The 19,832-nt window shown below is 41.4% G+C and overlaps 1 protein-coding gene across 1 annotated transcript in view; it reads right to left on the minus strand.

Annotated features, from left to right (window-relative positions):
• Positions 1-19,690, minus strand: part of LOC126471255 (titin-like) — a 164,014-nt gene extending 144,324 nt beyond the window's left edge. The window contains exons 1-7 of the mRNA XM_050099374.1: positions 19,664-19,690; positions 19,428-19,498; positions 19,201-19,320; positions 18,852-18,976; positions 6,844-18,722; positions 2,002-5,742; positions 247-900 (exon numbers count right to left, since the gene is read on the minus strand). Of these exons, the coding sequence (XP_049955331.1) occupies positions 247-900; positions 2,002-5,742; positions 6,844-18,722; positions 18,852-18,976; positions 19,201-19,320; positions 19,428-19,498; positions 19,664-19,690 (16,617 nt within the window). The remainder of the gene's footprint in view (positions 1-246; positions 901-2,001; positions 5,743-6,843; positions 18,723-18,851; positions 18,977-19,200; positions 19,321-19,427; positions 19,499-19,663) is intronic.
• Between the last annotated feature and the right edge of the window lie 142 nt (positions 19,691-19,832).

The following is a 19,832-nucleotide window of genomic DNA, read 5'->3' on the forward strand; positions in this document are numbered from 1 at the left end:
TGATACTATCCTACTTCCATCCTCATCCAATATTTGATCTAGAACTACATCTCTTACTGTGGAAATAACTTCATCTACAGTGATTTCCTGCAACTCTTTTACAGATGACACTATGGTAATTTCTTGCTCTGCCTCAACAGCTGGTACTTTTATCACAGATGGTGCTTTTGTCACATCCTCCTTGGGAGATATATCCCTAACAAGTGACACACCTGGTTCTTCTGTTATTTCTGGCATTTCTGTTACCTCTGGTTCGATAGAGAGATCGAGCTTGTCTTCTACACCAGGTCCTACAACAACTGATGACACCAGCACTGTTTCACACACATCCAGTTGCTCACTTACAGTAATTTCTTCAGTTGGAGAAACAATGTCTTTATCAGTTCTATCTGGAACATCTAATGGAGCTAATCTTACAGAGATTTCAGGCTCAGTTATCAATGCAGGTGACACTACTTCCATCACTGTTTTTCTGATCTCTTCATCAACTATCTGCTCTTTGACCATATCTATTACTACAGGTGACACTATGTCTTTTACCATTGTGTCTGGTACATCTGACACGGGTGATTCTACAAAGATGTCTGCCTCATGGTCCTTAACGGGTAATGGCTCTGCTGAAGGTGACATTATCAAGGTCTCCTCATCTAACTTTGCACTGTCAGGAGCTGCCTTTTCTTGTGGTACAATGTGTTCTTCAGTGACTTCTTCCAATTCTGTGAGAGGAGTTTTGACTGAGACCATGGGCTCCTCCTTTAAGGCAGATAGTTCTTCTATTGTCTCTTCCAATGTGACTTCTTCCTCCTCAAGCTCCTGTGTTACGTCTACCTCTTTTACTATGGAAACAACTTCCTCCTTTTTAATGTCCTGCACAACTGTAAATGCTTGCTCAATAGGGACCTCATATGTGCCCTCCACAATAGTTTCCTCCTTTGTGTCTAATTCTTTGTCTCTATCAGCTGCCATATCCAATGTTGTGTCGACTGATATTAGTTCAAGTGGGGATTTTACCTCACTTGCCACTATTGCTGGCACGGCTCCGTCACCTACCTCAAGAGACACCTCAGATTTGTCTTCCTCAATAACAGCTTCCTCATCCAATGCTTCTACCCTACTTTCATCCTCATCCAATATCTGATCTAGAACTACATCTCTCACTGTCGAAATAACTTCATCTACAGTGATTTCCTGCAACTCTTTTACAGATGACACTATGGTAATTTGTTGTTCTGCCTCAACAACTGGTACTTTTATCACATATGGTGCTTTTGTCACATCCTCCTTGGGAGATATATCCCTAAGAGGTGACACACCTGGTTCTTCTGTTATTTCTGGCATTTGTGTTACCTCTGGTTCGATAGAGAGATCGAGCTTGTCTTCTACACCAGGTCCTACATCAACTGATGACACCAGCACTGTTTCACGCACATCCAGTTGCTCACTTACAGTAATTTCGTCAGTTGGAGAAACAATGTCTTTATCAGTTCTATCTGGAACATCTAATGGAGCTAATCTTACAGAGATTTCAGGCTCAGTTAGCAACACAGGTGACTCTTCCTCCATCACTGTTTTTCTGATCTCTTCTTCAACAACCTCCTCCCTGACCATATCTATTACTACAGGTGCCACTATGTCTATTACCATTGCGTCGTGTACATCTGACACAGGTGATTCTACAGAGATATCTGCCTCATGGTCCTTAACGGGTAATGGCTCTGCTGAAGGTGATATTTTCAAGGTCTCCTCATCTATTATTGCACCATCAGGAGCTGCCTTTTCTCGTGGTACAATGTGTTCTTCAGTGACTTCTTCTAATTCTGTGACAGGAGTTTTGAGTGAGACCATGGGCTCCTCCTTTAAAGCAGATAGCTCTTCTGCTGTTTCTTCCAATGTGATTTCTTCCTCCACAAGCTCCCGTGTTACGTCTACCTCTTTAACTATGGAAACAACTTCCTCCTTTTTAATGTCCTGCACAACTGTAAATGCTTGCTCAATAGGGACCTCATATGCACCTTCAACAATAGTTTCCTCCTTTGTGTCTAATTCTTTGTCTCTATCAGCTGCCATATCCAATGTTGTGTCGACTGATATTACTTCAAGTGGGGATTTTACCTCACTTGCCACTATTGCTGGCACAGCTCTGTCAGCTACCTCAATAGACACCTCAGATTTGTCTTCCTCAATAACAGCTTCCTCATCCAATGCTTCTACCCTACTTTCATCCTCATCCAATATCTGATCTAGAACTACATCTCTCACTGTCGATATAACTTCATCTACAGTGATTTCCTGCAACTCTTTTACAGATGACACTATGGTAATTTGTTGTTCTGCCTCAACAACTGGTACTTTTACCACAGATGGTGCTTTTGTCACATCCTCCTTGGGAGATATATCCCTAACAGGTGACACACCTGGTTCTTCTGTTATTTCTGGCATTTGTGTTACCTCTGGTTCGATAGAGAGATCGAGCTTGTCTTCTACACCAGGTCCTACATCAACTGATGACACCAGCACTGTTTCACGCACATCCAGTTGCTCACTTACAGTAATTTCGTCAGTTGGAGAAACAATGTCTTTATCAGTTCTATCTGGAACATCTAATGGAGCTAATCTTACAGAGATTTCAGGCTCAGTTAGCAACACAGGTGACTCTTCCTCCATCACTGTTTTTCTGATCTCTTCTTCAACAACCTCCTCCCTGACCATATCTATTACTACAGGTGCCACTATGTCTATTACCATTGCGTCGTGTACATCTGACACAGGTGATTCTACAGAGATATCTGCCTCATGGTCCTTAACGGGTAATGGCTCTGCTGAAGGTGATATTTTCAAGGTCTCCTCATCTATTATTGCACCATCAGGAGCTGCCTTTTCTCGTGGTACAATGTGTTCTTCAGTGACTTCTTCTAATTCTGTGACAGGAGTTTTGAGTGAGACCATGGGCTCCTCCTTTAAAGCAGATAGCTCTTCTGCTGTTTCTTCCAATGTGACTTCTTCCTCCACAAGCTCCCGTGTTACGTCTACCTCTTTTACTATGGAAACAACTTCCTCCTTTTTAATGTCCTGCACAACTGTAAATGCTTGCTGAACAGGGACATCATATGCACCTTCAACAATAGTTTCCTCCTTTGTGTCTAATTCTTTGTCTGTATCAGCTGCCATATCCAATGTTGTGTCAACTGATATTACTTCAAGTGGGGATTTTACCTCACTTGCCACTATTGCTGGCACAGCTCTGTCAGCTACCTCAATAGACACCTCAGATTTGTCTTCCTCAATAACAGCTTCCTCATCCAATGATTCCACCGTACTTCCATCCTCATCCAATATCTGATCTAGAACTACATCTCTCACTGTCGAAATGACTTCATCTACAGTGATTCCCTGCAACTCTTTTACAGATGACACTACGGTAATTTCTTGCTCTGCCTCAACAACTGGTTCTATTACCACAGATGGTGCTTTTGTCTCATCCTCTTTGGCAGATATATCCCTAATAGGTGACACACCAGGTTCTTCTGTTATTTCTGTTACCTCTGGTTCGATAGAGAGATCGAGCTTCTCTTCTACACCAGGTCCTACATCAACTGATGGCACCGGCACTGTTTCACGCACATCCAGTTGCTCACTTATAGTAATTTCTTCAGTTGGAGAAACAATGTCTTTATCAGTTCTATCTGGAACATCTAATGGAGCTAATCTTACAGAGATTTCAGGCTCAGTTAGCAACACGGGAGACACTATCTCCATCACTATTTCTCTGAACTCTTCTTCAACGACCTGCTCTCTGACCATATCTATTACTGCAGGTGCCATTACGTCTTTTACCACTGTGTCTTGTACATCTGACACGGGTGATTCTACAAAGAAGTGTGCCTCATAGTCCTTAACGGGTAATGGCTCTGCTGAAGGTGACATTTTCAAGGTCTCCTCATCTAACATTGCACTGTCAGGAGCTGCCTTTTCTTGTGGTACAATGTGTTCTTCAGTGACTTCTTCCAATTCTGTGACAGAAGTTTTGACTGAGACCATGGGCTCCTTCTTTAAGGCAGATAGTTCTTCTACTGTCTCTTCCAATGTGACTTCTTCCTCCTCAAGCTTCTGTGTTACGTCTACCTCTTTAACTATGGAAACAATTTCCTCCTTTTTAATGTCCTGCACAACTGTAAATGCTTGCTCAATAGGGACCTGATATGTGCCCTCCACAATAGTTTCCTCCTTTGTGTCTAATTCTTTGTCTCTATCAGCTGCCATATCCAATGTTGTGTCGACTGATATTACTTCAAGTGGGGATTTTACCTCACTTGCCACTATTGCTGGCATGGCTCCGTCACCTACCTCAAGAGTCACCTCAGATTTGTCTTCCTCAATAACAGCTTCCTCATCTAACGATTCTACCCTACTTCGATCCTCATCCAATATCTGATCTACAACTACATCTCTCACTGTGGAAATAACTTCATCTACAGTGATTTCCTGGAACTCTTTTACAGATGACACTATGGTAATTTCTTGCTCTGCCTCAACGACTGGTACTTTTGCCACAGATGGTGCTAGTGTCACAATCTCCTTGGGAGATATATCCCTAATAGGTGACACGGCTGGTTCTTCTGTTATTTCTGGCATTTCTGTTACCTCTGGTTCGATAGAGACATCGAGCTTCTCTTCTGCACCAGGTCCTACATCAACTGATGGCACCGGCACTGTTTCACGCACATCCAGTTGCTCACTTATAGTAATTTCTTCAGTTGGAGAAACAATGTCTTTATCAGTTCTATCTGGAACATCTAATGGAGCTAATCTTACAGAGATTTCAGGCTCAGTTAGCAACACGGGAGACACTACCTTCATCACTATTTCTCTGAACTCTTCTTCAACGACCTGTTCTCTGACCATATCTATTACTGCAGGTGCCATTACGTCTTTTACCACTGTGTCTTGTACATCTGACACAGCTGATTCTACAGAGATGTCTGCCTCATGGTCCTTAACGTGTAATGGCTCTGCTGAGGGTGACATTTTCAAGGTCTCCTCACCTATCTTCGCACTGTCAGGGGCTGCCTTTTCTTGTGGTACAATGTGTTCTTCAGTAACTTCTTCCAATTCTGTGACAGGAGTTTTCAGTGAGACCACTGACTCCTCCTTTAAGGCAGATAGTTCTTCTACTGTCTCTTCCAATGTGACATCTTCCTCCTCAAGCTCAGGTGTTACGTCTACCTCTTTTACTATGGAAACAACTTCCTCCTTTTTAATGTCCTGCACAACTGTAAATGCTTGCTCAATAGGGGCCTCATATGCACCCTCAACAATAGTTTCATCCTTTATGTCTAATTCTTTGTCTCTATCAGCTGCCATATCCAATGTTTTGTCGACTGATATTACTTCAAGTGGGGATTTTACCTCACTTGCAACTATTGCTGGCACAGCCCTGTCAGCTACCTCCAGAGACACCTCTGATTTGCCTTCCTCAATAAAAGCCTCCTCATCTAATGATACTATCCTACTTCCATCCTCATCCAATATTTGATCTAGAACTACATCTCTTACTGTGGAAATAACTTCATCTACAGTGATTTCCTGCAACTCTTTTACAGATGACACTATGGTAATTTCTTGCTCTGCCTCAACAGCTGGTACTTTTATCACAGATGGTGCTTTTGTCACATCCTCCTTGGGAGATATATCCCTAACAGGTGACACACCTGGTTCTACTGTTATTTCTGGCATTTCTGTTACCTCTGGTTCGATAGAGAGATCGAGCTTGTCTTCTACACCAGGTCCTACAACAACTGATGACACCAGCACCGTTTCACACACATCCAGTTGCTCACTTACAGTAATTTCTTCAGTTGGAGAAACAATGTCTTTATCAGTTCTATCTGGAACATCTAATGGAGCTAATCTTAGAGAGATTTCAGGCTCAGTTATCAATGCAGGTGACACTACCTCCATCACTGTTTTTCTGATCTCTTCATCAACTATCTGGTCTTTGACCATATCTATTACTACAGGTGACACTATGTCTTTTACCATTGTGTCTGGTACATCTGACACGGGTGATTCTACAAAGATGTCTGCCTCATGGTCCTTAACGGGTAATGGCTCTGCTGAAGGTGACATTATCAAGGTCTCCTCATCTAACTTTGCACTGTCAGGAGCTGCCTTTTCTTGTGGTACAATGTGTTCTTCAGTGACTTCTTCCAATTCTGTGACAGGAGTTTTGACTGAGACCATGGGCTCCTCCTTTAAGGCAGATAGTTCTTCTATTGTCTCTTCCAATGTGACTTCTTCCTCGTCAAGCTCCTGTGTTACGTCTCCCTCTTTAACTATGGAAACAACTTCCTCCTTTTTAATGTCCTGCACAACTGTAAATGCTTGCTCAATAGGGACCTCATATGTGCCCTCCACAATAGTTTCCTCCTTTGTGTCTAATTCTTTGTCTCTATCAGCTGCCATATCCAATGTTGTGTCGACTGATATTAGTTCAAGTGGGGATTTTACCTCACTTGCCACTATTGCTGGCACGGCTCCGTCACCTACCTCAAGAGACACCTCAGATTTGTCTTCCTCAATAACAGCTTCCTCATCTAACGATTCTACCCTAGTTCCATCCTCATCCAATATCTGATCTACAATTACATCTCTCACTGTGGAAATAGCTTCATCTACAGTGATTTCCTGGAACTCTTTTACAGATGACACTATGGTAATTTCTTGCTTTGCCTCAACGACTGGTACTTTTGCCACAGTTGGTGCTAGTGGCCCAACCTCCTTGGGAGATATATCACTAATAGGTGACACGGCTGGTTCTTCTGTTATTTCTGGCATTTCATTTACCTCTGGTTCGATAGAGACATCGAGCTTCTCTTCTGCACCAGGTCCTACATCAACTGATGGCACCGGCACTGTTTCACGCATATCCAGTTGCTCACTTATAGTAATTTCTTCAGTTGGAGAAACAATGCCTGTATCAGTTCTATCTGGAACATCTAATGGAGCTAATCTTACAGAGATTTCAGGCTCAGTTAGCAACACGGGAGACACTACCTCCATCACTAGTTTTCTGAACTCTTCTTCAACAACCTGCTCCCTGACCATATCTATTACTACAGGTGACACTATGTCTTTTACCACTGTGTCTTGTACATCTGACACAGCTGATTCTACAGAGATGTCTGCCTCATGGTCCTTAACGTGTAATGGCTCTGCTGAAGGTGACATTTTCAAGGTCTCCTCACCTATCTTCGCACTGTCAGGAGCTGCCTTTTCTTGTGGTACAATGTGTTCTTCAGTGACTTCTTCCAATTCTGTGACAGGAGTTTTCAGTGAGACCACTGACTCCTCCTTTAAGGCAGATAGTTCTTCTACTGTCTCTTCCAATGTGACTTCTTCCTCCTCAAGCTCCTGTGTTACGTCTACCTCTTTTACTATGGAAACAACTTCCTCCTTTTTAATGTCCTGCACAAATGTAAATGCTTGCTCAATAGGGACCTCATATGCACCCTCCACAATAGTTTCCTTCTTAGTGTCTAATTCTTTGTCTCTATCAGCTGCCATATCCAATGTTGGGTCGACTGATATTACTTCAAGTGGGGATTTTACCTCACTTGCCACTATTGCTGGCACAGCTCTGTCAGCTACCTCCATAGACCCCTCAGATTTGTCTTCCTCAATAACAGCTTCCTCATCTAACGATTCTATCCTACTTCCATCCTCATCCAACATCTGATCGAGAACTACATCTCTCACTGTGGAAATAACTTCATCTACAGTAATTTCCTGCAACTCTTTTACAGATGACACTATGGTAATTTCTTGCTCTTCCTCAAGAACTGGTTCTTTTACCACAGATGGTGCTTTTTTCTCATCCTCCTTGGGAGATATATCCCTAATAGGTGACACACCTGGTTCTTCTGTTATTTCTGCTACCTCTGGTTCGATAGAGAGATCGAGCTTGTCTTCTACGCCAGGTCCTACATCAACCGATGGCACCGGCACTGTTTCACGCACATCCAGTTGCTCACTTACAGTAATTTCTTCAGTTGGAGAAAAAACGTCTTTATCAGTTCTATTTGGAACATCTAATGGAGCTAATCTTACAGAGCTTTCAGGTTCAGTTAGCAACACGGGTGACACTACCTCCATCACTATTTCTCTGAACTCTTCTTCAACTACCTGCTCAGTGACCATATCTATTACTACAGGTGCCACTATGTCTTTTACCACTGTGTCTTGTACATCTGACACAGCTGATTCTACAGAGATGTCTGCCTCATGGTCCTTAATGTGTAATGGCTCTGCTGAAGGTGATATTTTCAATGTCTCCTCATCTATCATTGCACTATCAGGAGCTGCCTTTTCTTGTGGTACGATGTGTTCTTCAGTGACTTCTTCCAGTTCTGTGACCGGAGTTTTGATTGAGACAATGGGCTCCTCCTTTAAGGCAGATAGTTCTTCTACTGTCTCTTCCAATGTGACTTCTTCCTCCTCAAGCTCCTGTGTTACGTCTACCTCTTTTACTATGGAAACAACTTCCTCCCTTTTAATGTCTTGCACAACCGTAAATGCTTGCTCAAAAGGGGCCTCATATGCACCCTCCACAATAGTTTCCTCCTTTGTGTCCAATTCTTTGTTTCTATCAGCTGCCATATCCAATGTTTTCTCGACTGATATTACTTCAAGTGGGGATTTTACCTCACTTGCCACTAATGCTGGCACAGGTCTGTCAGCTACCTCAATCGACACCTCAGATTTGCCTAGCTCAATAAAAGCTTCCTCATCTATCGATACTATCCTACTTCCATCCTCATTCAATATCTGATCTAGAACTACATCTCTCACTGTGGAAATAACTTCATCTACAGTGATTTCCTGCAACTCTTTTACAGATGACACTATGGTAATTTCTTGCTCTGCCTCAACAACTGGTACTTTTACTACAGATGGTGCTTTTGTCACATCCTCCTTGGGAGATATATCCCTAATAGGTGAAACACGTGGTTCTTCTGTTATTTCTGGCATTTCTGTTACCTCTTGTTCAATAGAGAGATCAAGCTTCTGTTCTACACCAGGTCCTACATCAACTGATGACACCAGCACTGTTTCTCGCACATCCAGTTGCTCACTAACAGTATTTTCTTCAGTTGGAGAATCAATGTCTTTATCGGTTCTAGCTGGAACATCTAATGGAGCTAATCTTACAGAGATTTCAGGCTCAGTTATCGATGCAGGTGACACTACCTCCATCATTGTTTTTCTGATGTCTTCTTCAACTACCTGCTCTCTGACCATATCTATTACTACAGGTGCCACTACGTCTTTTACCATTGTGTCTTGCACATCTGACACAGGTGATTCTACTGACATGTCGGCCTCACGGTCCTTAAGGGGTAACGACTCTGTTGATGGTGACATTTTCAAGGTCTCTTCATCTATCTTTGCACTATCAGGAGTTGCCTTTTCTTGTACAATGTGTTCATCAGTGACTTCTTCCAATTGTGTGACAGGAGTTTTGAGTGAGGCCATGGGCTCCTCCTTTAAGGCAGATAGTTCTTCTACTGTCTCTTCCAATGTGACTTCTTCCTCCTCAAGCTCCTGTGATACGTCTACCTCTTTTACTATGGAAACAACTTCCTCCTTTTTAATGTCCTGCACAACTGTAAATGCTTCCTCAATAGGGGCCTCATATGCACCCTCCACAATAGTTTCCTCCTTTGTGTCTAATTCTTTGTCTCTATCAGCTGCGATATCCAACATTTTGTCGACTGATATTACTTCAAGTGGGGATTTTACCTCACTTGCCACTATTACTGGCACAGCTCTGTCAGCTACCTCAATAGACACCTCAGATTTGTCTTCCTCAATAACAGCTTCCTCAACTATCGATTCTACCCTACTTCCATCCTCATTCAATATCTGATCTAGAACTACATCTCTCACTGTGGAAATAACTTCATCTACAGTGATTTCCTGCAACTCTTTTACAGATGACACTATGGTAATTTCTTGCTCTGCCTCAACAACTGGTACTTTTACCACAGATGGTGCTTTTGTCACATCCTCCTTGGGAGATATATCCCTAATAGGTGACACACCTAGTTCTTCTGTTATTTCTGGCATCTCTGTTACCTCTGGTTCAATAGAGAGATCGAGCTTCTCTTCAACAGCAGGTCCTACATCAACTGATGACACCATCACAGTTTCACGCACATCCAGTTGCTCACTTACAGTAATTTCTTCAGTAGGAGAAACAATTTCTTTATCAGTTCTATCTGGAATATCTAATGGAGCTAATCTTACAGAGATTTCAGGCTCAGTTATCAATGCAGGTGACACTACCTCCATCACTGTTTTTCTGATCTCTTCTTTAACTACCTGCACTTTGACCATATCTATTACTACAGGTGACACTATGTCTTTTACCATTGTGTCTGGTACATCTGACACTGGTGATTCTACAGACATGTCTGTCTCATGGTCCTTAAGGGGTAGTGGCTCTGCTGAAGGTGACATTTTCAAGGTCTGCTCATCTATCTTTGCACTATCTGGAGCTGCCTGCTTTTCTTGTGGTACAATGTGTTCTTCAATGACTTCTTCCAGTTCTGAGACAGGAGTTTTGGGTGAGACCATGGGCTCCTCCTTTAAGGCAGATAGTTCATCTACTGTCTCTTCCAATGTGACTTCTTCCTCCTCACGTTCCCGTGTTACATCTACCTCTTTTACTATGGAAACAACTTCCTCCTTTTTAATGTCCTGCACAACTGTAAATGCTTGCTTAATAGGGGCCTCATATGCACCCTCCACAATAGTTTCCTCCTTTGTGTCTAATTCTTTGTCTCTATCAGCTGCCATATCCAATGTTGTGTCGACTGATATTACTTCAAGTGGGGATTTTACCTCACTTGCCACTATTGCTGGCACAGCTCTGTCAGCTACCTCAATAGACACCTCAGATTTGTCTTCCTCAATAACAGCCTCCTCATCCAATGCTTCTACCCTACTTCCATCCTCATCCAATATCTGATCTAGAACTACATCTGTCACTGTGGAAATATCTTCATCTACAGTGATTTCCTGCAACTCTTTTACAGATGACAATATGGTAATTTCTTGCTCTGCCTTAACAACTTGTACGTTTACCACAGATGGTGCTTTTGTCACATCCTCCTTGGGAGATATATCCCTAATAGATGATACATCTGGTTCTTCTGTTATTTCTGGCATCTCTGTTACCTCTGGTTCAATAGAGAGTTGGAGCTTCTCTTCTACACCAGGTCCTACATCAACTGATGACTCCGGCACTGTTTCACGCACATCCAGTTGCTCACTTACAGTAATTTCTTCAGTTGGAGAAACAATGTCTTTATCGGTTCTATCTGGAACATCTAATGGAGCTAATCTTACAGAGATTACAGGCTCAGTTATCAATGCAGGTGACACTACCTCCATCACTGTTTTTCTGATTTCTTCTTCAACTACCTGCTCCCTGACCATATCTATTACTACAGTTGCCACTATGTCTTTTACCATTGCGTCTTGTACATCTGACACAGATGATTCTGCAGACATGTCTGCCTCACGGACCTTAGGGGGTAACGGCTCTGCTGAAGGTGACATTTTCAAAGTCTCCTCATCTATCTTTGCACTATCAGGAGTTGCCTTTTCTTGTGGTACAATGTGTTCTTCAGTGACTTCATCCAATTCTGTGACAGGAGTTTTGACTGAGACCATGGGCTCCTCCTTTAAGGCAGATAGATCTTCTACTATCTCTTCCAATGTGACTTCTTCCTCCTCAAGCTCCCATGTTACATCTACCTCTTTTACTATGGTAACAACTTCCTCCTTTTTAATGTCCTGCACAACTGTAAATGCTTGCTCAATAGGGACCTCATATGCACCCTCCACAATAGTTTCCTCCTTTTTGTCTAATTCTTTGTCTCTATCAGCTGCCATATCCAATGTTGTGTCGACTGATATTACTTCAAGTGGGGATTTTACCTCACTTGCCACTATTGCTGGCACAGCTCTGTCAGCTACCTCAATAGACACCTCAGATTTGTCTTCCTCAATAACAGCTTCCTCATCCAATGATTCTACCCTACTTTTATCCTCATCCAATATCTGATCTAGAACTACATCTCTCACTGTGGAAATAACTTCATCTACAGTGATTTCCTGCAACTCTTTTACAGATGACACTATGGTAATTTCTTGCTCTCCCTCAAGAACTGGTACTTTTACCACAGATGGTGCTTTTGTCTCATCCTCCTTGGCAGATATATCCCTAATAGGTGAGACACCAGGTTCTTCTGTTATTTCTGTTACCTCTGGTTCGATAGAGAGTTCAAGCTTCTCTTCTACACTAGGTCCTACATCAACTGATGGCACCATATCTATTACTACAGGTGACACTATGTCTTTTACCATTGTGTCTTGTACAGCTGACACAGGTGATTCTACAGACATGACTGTCTCATGGTCCTTAAGGGTTAATGGCTCTGCTGAAGGTGACATTTTCAAGGTCTCATCATCTGCCTTTGCAGTATCAGGAACTGGCTTTTCTTCTTGTATAATGCGTTCTGGAGTGATTTCTTGCAAATTTGTCACCCGAGTTTCAATTGAGACCACGGGCTCCTCCTTCAATGCAGATCGCTCTGATTCTGTTTCCTCTAAAGTATCTTCCTCCTTGCCATGCCCTTGTGTTACGTCAACTTCTCTTACTATGGAAACCGCCTCCTCTTCTAGAATGTCATGAACAACAGTTAATTCTTGGGTTGGAGAAACAATGTCTTTTTCGGTGATATCTAGTACATCAAATGTAGCTGATCTCTCAGAGACTTCATGCTCACTTTTCAATTCAGGTGGCTCTAGCTCCATCAGTGTTTCCCTCACGTCTTCTTTTACTAACTGATCTTTGACCATATCTATTACAGGTGTCACTATGTCTTTTACCATGCTGTCTTGAACTTCTGACACTGGTGATTCAACAGAAACCGCTGCCTCATGTTCCTTAAGGTGTACCTTCTCTGCTGGAGGCAGCATTTTTATGGCCTCCTCATCTATCTTTGCACTATCAGGAACTGTCTCCTGTGGTACAATATATTCTTCAGTGGTTTCATCAAACTCTGTGATCCTCGATTCAATTGAGGCTGAGAGCTTCTCCTTTAAGGCAGATGGCGCTGTTTCTTTTTCCTCTAATGTCACTTCTTCCTCTTGATGCTCTCCTGCTGAATAAACTTCTCTTCCTTTGGAAAACACTTTCTCTTCTACAGTATCTTCCACAACAGTTATTGCTTGCTCAATACAGACGTCATATGCACCCTCTGCAACAGGTTTCTCCTTTGTGTCCCATTCTTCATCTCTAGCAGCTGCCTCTTCCAATGTTGTGTCTGCTAATATTACTGTAAGTGGGTATTTTAGCTCACTTTCCTTGACTGCTGGTTCGCTACCTTCATCCTCGTCCAATTTCTGCTCAAAAACTACTTCTCTCACAGGGACAATAACTTCATGTACAGTTATTTTCTGCAACTCTTTTGCAGATGACACTGTGGTAACTTCCTGGTCATCCTCAAAAACAGGAACCTTTATCAGTGCTGGTGCTTTTGTAATATCCTCATCGGTAGATGTATCTGCAAGAAGAGATACAACAGGTTTTTCTAATATTTCTGGCATATCTGTTACCTCAGGTTCAACAGACAGATCAAGCTTATCATCCAAAACAGCTGCTACCTCAACTGATGGTTTTATTATTGTTTCACACACATCCTGTCTCTCAATTACAGTCATTTCTGTAGTTGGAGTACCAACATCTTTTTCAGTGGTATATAGCACATCAAAGGCAGCTAAGCTTACAGAGACTGCAGGTTCTATTTTCAATTCAGGTGATTCTTCCTTTGTCACTGTTTCTTTGACTTCTTCTCCAACTAACTGCTTTTTGACAATTTCTGTAGGTGGTGACACTCTGTCTTTTACAGTAATGTCTTGTATATCAGACACAGATGATTCAACAGAGACCCCTGGCTTGTGCTCCTTAAGGGGTACCTGCTCAGCTGAAGGTTCCATTTTCATGTCCTCATCTAACTCTGCACTGCCAGGAACTACCCGTTCTTGTCGTACAATATGTTCTTTAGTGATTTCTTTCAACTCTGTGACTTGAGATTGAATTGAGGCCATGGGCTCTTCCTTTAAGACAGGTGACACTTTTTTTGTCACTGTTTCTCTGACTTCTTCTTCTACTATCTGCTCTTTCCCTGTATCTATGATGGGTGCCGCAAGTTCTTTTACCACGCTATCTTGCATATCTGACACTTGTGACTCAACAGATGCCCCGAGCTGATGCCTCTGAAGGGATACCTGCTCTAATGAAGGTGCTATTTTCACATCCTCCTCATCTGTCTTTGCAGTATCACGAGCTGCTTTCTCTTGTGGGACATGTTCTTCAATGGTTTCTTCCAACTCTGTCACATGAGATTCAATTGAGACCATGGTTTCATCCTGTAAGGCAGAAGGCTCTTCTCCTTTGTCCTCTGAAGTCACGTCCTCCTCATGCACCTGTGTTACGTCCACTGCTCGTACTATGGAAACCGTTTCCTTTTGTATAATATCTTGCACATCTGTTTTTACCAGCTGAATAGATACTTCATGTGCCCTCTCTACAACAGGTTTCTCCTTTGTGTCCAATTCTTTATCTCTGCCTGCTGTGTCAACAAATTTTTTGTCTACTGGTCTTACTCCAGTTGGGGATTTTAACTGATTTTCCATGATTGCTGGCACAGCTTCGTGAGTTATATCAGTAGACACCCCAGATTTATCCTCCTGGAGAAAAGCTTCCTCCTGTAATAATTCTACTGTACTTTTATGCTCATCTGATTTCTCCCCCACAATAACCTCTCTGAATGGAGAGATAACTTCGCATACAGTGATTTCCTGCAACTCTTTTAGAGACGACACTACGGTGACTTCCTGTTCTGCTACGACTGCTGGTACTTTTCTATCTGCTGGTGCTTGTGTCACTCCTTCCTCAGCATATACATCCTTAAGTGAAGAAACATCCTCTTTTACTACTGACATAATGAAAACTTGTGGCTCTCTCTCCAAAACTGGTTCCTTCCCTTGTGATGGTTTGACTAATACTTCAAGCTCATCTCCAAAACCTAAAATTGTTTCCTTGTATGGTTCTCCTATCTTTTCCTTCTTGTCTAATTTAGCTGACTCAATAGAAATCATAATCTCATCTTCCAAAATTGGTGCCTCTTTCTTTGCTGGTGCTACTTTTATATCTGCCTGATGTGCTGTCTCCATTATAGTATCCTGTTCGAATGTTTCAATTATGGCCTGAGACTTACCCATTAAATCAGGTTCCTTCTCTTTTGTTGTGTCCAGAATAATTTCTTGCTTCTGATCTTTTTCTCCTACTGAAACCTCTCTGAGTGCACCAACAACCTTTTCTTTGGTGATTTCCTCACGTACTAGTACACCTGTATCAATGGAAACCCCTGGTTCTGTTTCCAACACTGTCTCCTCATGTGACAACTTTCTTGCAACAACTTTTCTAATAGGGGAAACCAATTTCTCATAAGTTTCTTGCACAATGTCAACATCTTTGAGTGGAGAGACATGCTCTTTCTCAAAGGCTTCTTGCACCTCTGATAAAGCTAACTCTGTAGAAACCAGATGCTTCCTCTCTGGAACCAGTGCCTTCTCCTTTGTTGGTAATGTGGTCACTACTTTGTCATCAGGCCCCTTTTCCACTTCTAACTCAGTGTCTATTAATATTTCATGCACTGTGATAGATTTCTTACACTCATGTGGTGGTGGTTCTTTTTCTACTGGTTGTTGTATTAACTCTCCTACTCTTTCACTTACATCATGGACTACTCTTTCACTTACATCATGGACCTCATTCACCTCAGCAGGCATTTCAGCTTCCACAATATCAATATCTTTTGCACTGTGAATTGTTGTTGTTTCCTGTATTCCATTAAGTTTTGATTTTTCTTCTACAATGTGAATTACTTCTGCAATCTTCTGAAGAACCTGTTTTTCTGCTTGGACAACCTGAGTTAACTTTTCTTCTACCATTGATGGCTTGTCTTCATATGAAATAATTGCTTTCTTGGCCTCATCTTTCATCACATCGAGGCCCTTATGGTCACTCAGTTTCATATGTTCTGGCTTGGTTGCCTTAGCTATGCGTTTTTCTATTTTTTCTATGACTTCAGAAATGTGGGGATAGCTTTCTTCAGCTGTCACCTCTTTAATTGTAGAAGCCTCATGGTCTTGGAGTTCATGGCTTTTCACAAGTTCACTTTTTGTTATTTCAATACCAAGGCCACTGATTTCACAAGTGTAGTCACTCACAGACTTTTTCCTCTCTTTCTTGTCTAAATTATCATATATTAATTGAGATTTTTTTTCTATAATACCCATTTTGTTATCTTCATCATGAATGTAAGGCAATCTTTTATCTAATTCTTCCTCCATAGATGACTGACTGAATATTTTCTGGAGTTCTTTAATTTTTGGACCAATATGTTTAGTGGAAAGAGATTTAGCAATTTTTTCATCAGTAAGAGAAACTGAAGTTAACTGTTCAGATTTATCACTATAAGAAACAGGTTTTTGAGTAAATTCATCGTACTCAGCCACTGATTTATCATGCCTAATACGTGTCTTTTCTTCTTTTAGTTTTGTAAATGTCTGAAAATCATCTCGAACTTTTATTTTCTCTTTTTGTACTGCTATTTCTACTCTCTCAGCTGGTCTCTGAAGATGAGCACCTTCCTCAAGAAACTTTATCATTGCTCTAACATCACCTGAATCTCGACGGGTTCTTACAATTTCACCTTCTGAAACTACATGTTTTCCCATAAACTTCAAAGCATCACTAGGAAATGCTGCAGCTTCCTTCACTGGCTGCAACACTTCCTCGGAGTAAACCGGGCTGACACTAGCATCTTTTGTGTCCACCTTGTCTGTTAGTACACTAGCTTCTGATGTATCAATCTGGAATGGGGACAAAGCTACAGATGTTGACTCTCCTTTGAAATAAACAGGGCTACTTGCTGTATCACAGTATTGTGAAAGAACAGCTTCATCTTCCATAAATAATTCTGTGCTTGGAACTCCTATGGCTATTTCATCAGCCTGAATAGGGCTTAAACCTGCATCTGTAAGCTCCGCTTCTTCTGCTCCTACATCTACAGCTGTGTCTGACAAAACTCCTCTCTCGTCAGTATAAAGATCTCCACGAGGAGGATGTGCAGAGCTTGTAATTGTATCTGTTGTTGTGCCCCTAGTCAGACTTATACCAGTATCTGTAATATGGTGAGATGCACTATCTTCTGTTGTAGGACTCTCAAATGCAGGTGAGCCTGTAGCTTCTACTGACTCATACCGATACACACTTTTCTTACCACTGAATATAACAGTGTCTTCACGTTTTTTCTCTTTATTTATGTCAGTAAAAGATGGTACATTTGTGTCTGCTACTGATGGTGGAGGAATGATATAAACTTCATGAGGAGTAGCAACTGTTTCACTAGTGACACCTGTATCATGTTCAGGAACAAGCTCCACTTTTCCACCAGTACCTGCCGTTGCTGTCATACCAACATCAACCCTTTCTGATGTTTCTTTCCCACTGGCTTCTCGTCTTGTAGTTGTTACACTGATATGAGACTGCGATCGTATAGAAATTTCAACATCGCGTGCCCCGTACAAAGTAAGACGACTTTCTGCACTTGCACTAGCTTCCCTTGTTCTTACCTCTTTTCTCCCAATGACTAACTCAAGTGTAGGTGGGGGGAAAGTTGACTTGCCGCCTGATGAATGACTTGGAGGAAGTTCGCTTGGATGTGGATTTGGGCTTATCATAATTTTGCCCTCAAGTGGACTAGTGCCACGATCAATATGTTTACCATCTTCTGTTGTGCTCTGTATGCCTTGACTTTCTGTTGGTTTCTCATACTGCTTCTTAATTCCCCTTACATTAATGCCTCTTTGGGCACCTTCCTCACGCCTTTTATCACTTCCCATGCTTTCTTGATTTGACAAGTCACTCTGTGTGTCTTCTACACCTGTCTGGGAACTTCTGATATTTTCTTCTTCACCAACTTTGTCAGATGACTTCAAAACATTTTTGTCACTTAGTTTTCCCACTCCAACACCACCAGATAATCTTTCTACAGGTCTGAATGTTATTCGTCTACTTGTAGTCTCTAAAAAGAGTTTTTCTTGTGGTTTTCCACTAAAATCATCTTGCCTTTTCAAGTTTTCTTGCTTCTTGGAGTCTTTTGAGCCTTTCTCTTCCTCTGGTGATTTTATACTTTTGATGTTTAGGTTTGCTGGTCGACCCCTATCAAACTCATGAGGCCGTTGTTTCAAAATGTGCTCAGCAGTGTGATAGTCGTATCTTTTCTCAAATCTAGAATCTTGTACTGGTTCAAATTCCTCTAACCTTTCTGCTTCATCCCCAAGTTCTGAGTCTTCACCTGAAGCTAATCCCCCCACTACTATGTTTTCAGCTCTTGACTGAGCTGCCTTCTCCAAGACTTGCCTAACTGCTTTATATTCTGATGATACGTCTTTCTGCATAAATTTTTTTGAGGATTTTTCCCTGCTATCATCAATAGGTGGAGGCGTCTCCAAAAGAAACTGCTCTTGAAAGCCCTCTGTATCAAGAGAGTCATCGTCATCTTGAGGAGAAGTGGAAGCAACTGGGGTATGTCCGAGAAGGCATGAAATAAACAGGATAAACACAAATTAATGTGTTAGGCATGAACAAAGAGAAACTGGTCTGTGGTGAAAGTAATTTTAATGATTTCAGTGTCTTATATATTAAGGACGCCAGTGGCCAGGACTTCTAGTGCCTAAACTGCTATTCTTCAGAAACATGGACAAGGGAATGATAAGCAGAAAATTAAAACATATAGTTTCCTCTCCCACTAAGGCAGTTATCATCCTAATAAATCTTTATACCCATCACATACCACTTAACTTCATCTAAGCATATTGTTTACTGTACATAAACTCTAAATACAGATAATGAAGCCAACACCATGAAAACAGGAATGAATACTGTAAGACAAGGGCATGAAAAATCAATGGAAGAAAAAACTGTAAACTGGATTTGAGTAATATGAATATTCATGGTGTTAACTTTCATGATATTCTTTCTTATATATAATTACTAACCTCCCCAGTAGATGATCTCCATCAGTCGATAGTTGATTCCTGAAATACAAACAGCCCAATCCACAGCTTTCTAGTAAATACTGACCAATTAACTGCAGTTGTATTATGGAGTGATCCATACTGAAATGATGTAAAGAAAAAGAACACAACTGCATAAATGGAGTATGTGTATTATGAATGTTTGTGAAGACAGCAATAGAGAGAGAGGGAGGAAGGCTGTTAATTACCTATTTGGATGAGCAGTTTTGTAATTGGGTATTTTAACACCTTGAACTGTCATAAAATTTAGACAACCCAACTAAAATTTAAAAACATGTTTTTAATGGACCTCACTAATATCTTCAAGCATATGTTTGTCTCTATACACCTTATTAATGATATTGCAATCATAGGACAATCATAGCATTTTTTCTTTCATTTATTTTTACTTTTATCTTAAGATATGCTTTCTGTGTCAAAATACCAAATAGTTCAATACTTTGGATGCCATATTATACTGTTTGTTTCTAAATAACTAGATGGGAAATAAGCTCACAATCATTCTCCAAGGGCAATGTCCATAAAGATTCTCTGGAAAACAACTGAATAGGGAGGATCTGCCAAAGGTGGCTCAATGTTGGACCTTTTCAGTC

Source organism: Schistocerca serialis, chromosome 3 (assembly GCF_023864345.2).
Source record: "Schistocerca serialis cubense isolate TAMUIC-IGC-003099 chromosome 3, iqSchSeri2.2, whole genome shotgun sequence".
In the NCBI taxonomy this organism is placed as follows: domain Eukaryota; kingdom Metazoa; phylum Arthropoda; class Insecta; order Orthoptera; family Acrididae; genus Schistocerca; species Schistocerca serialis.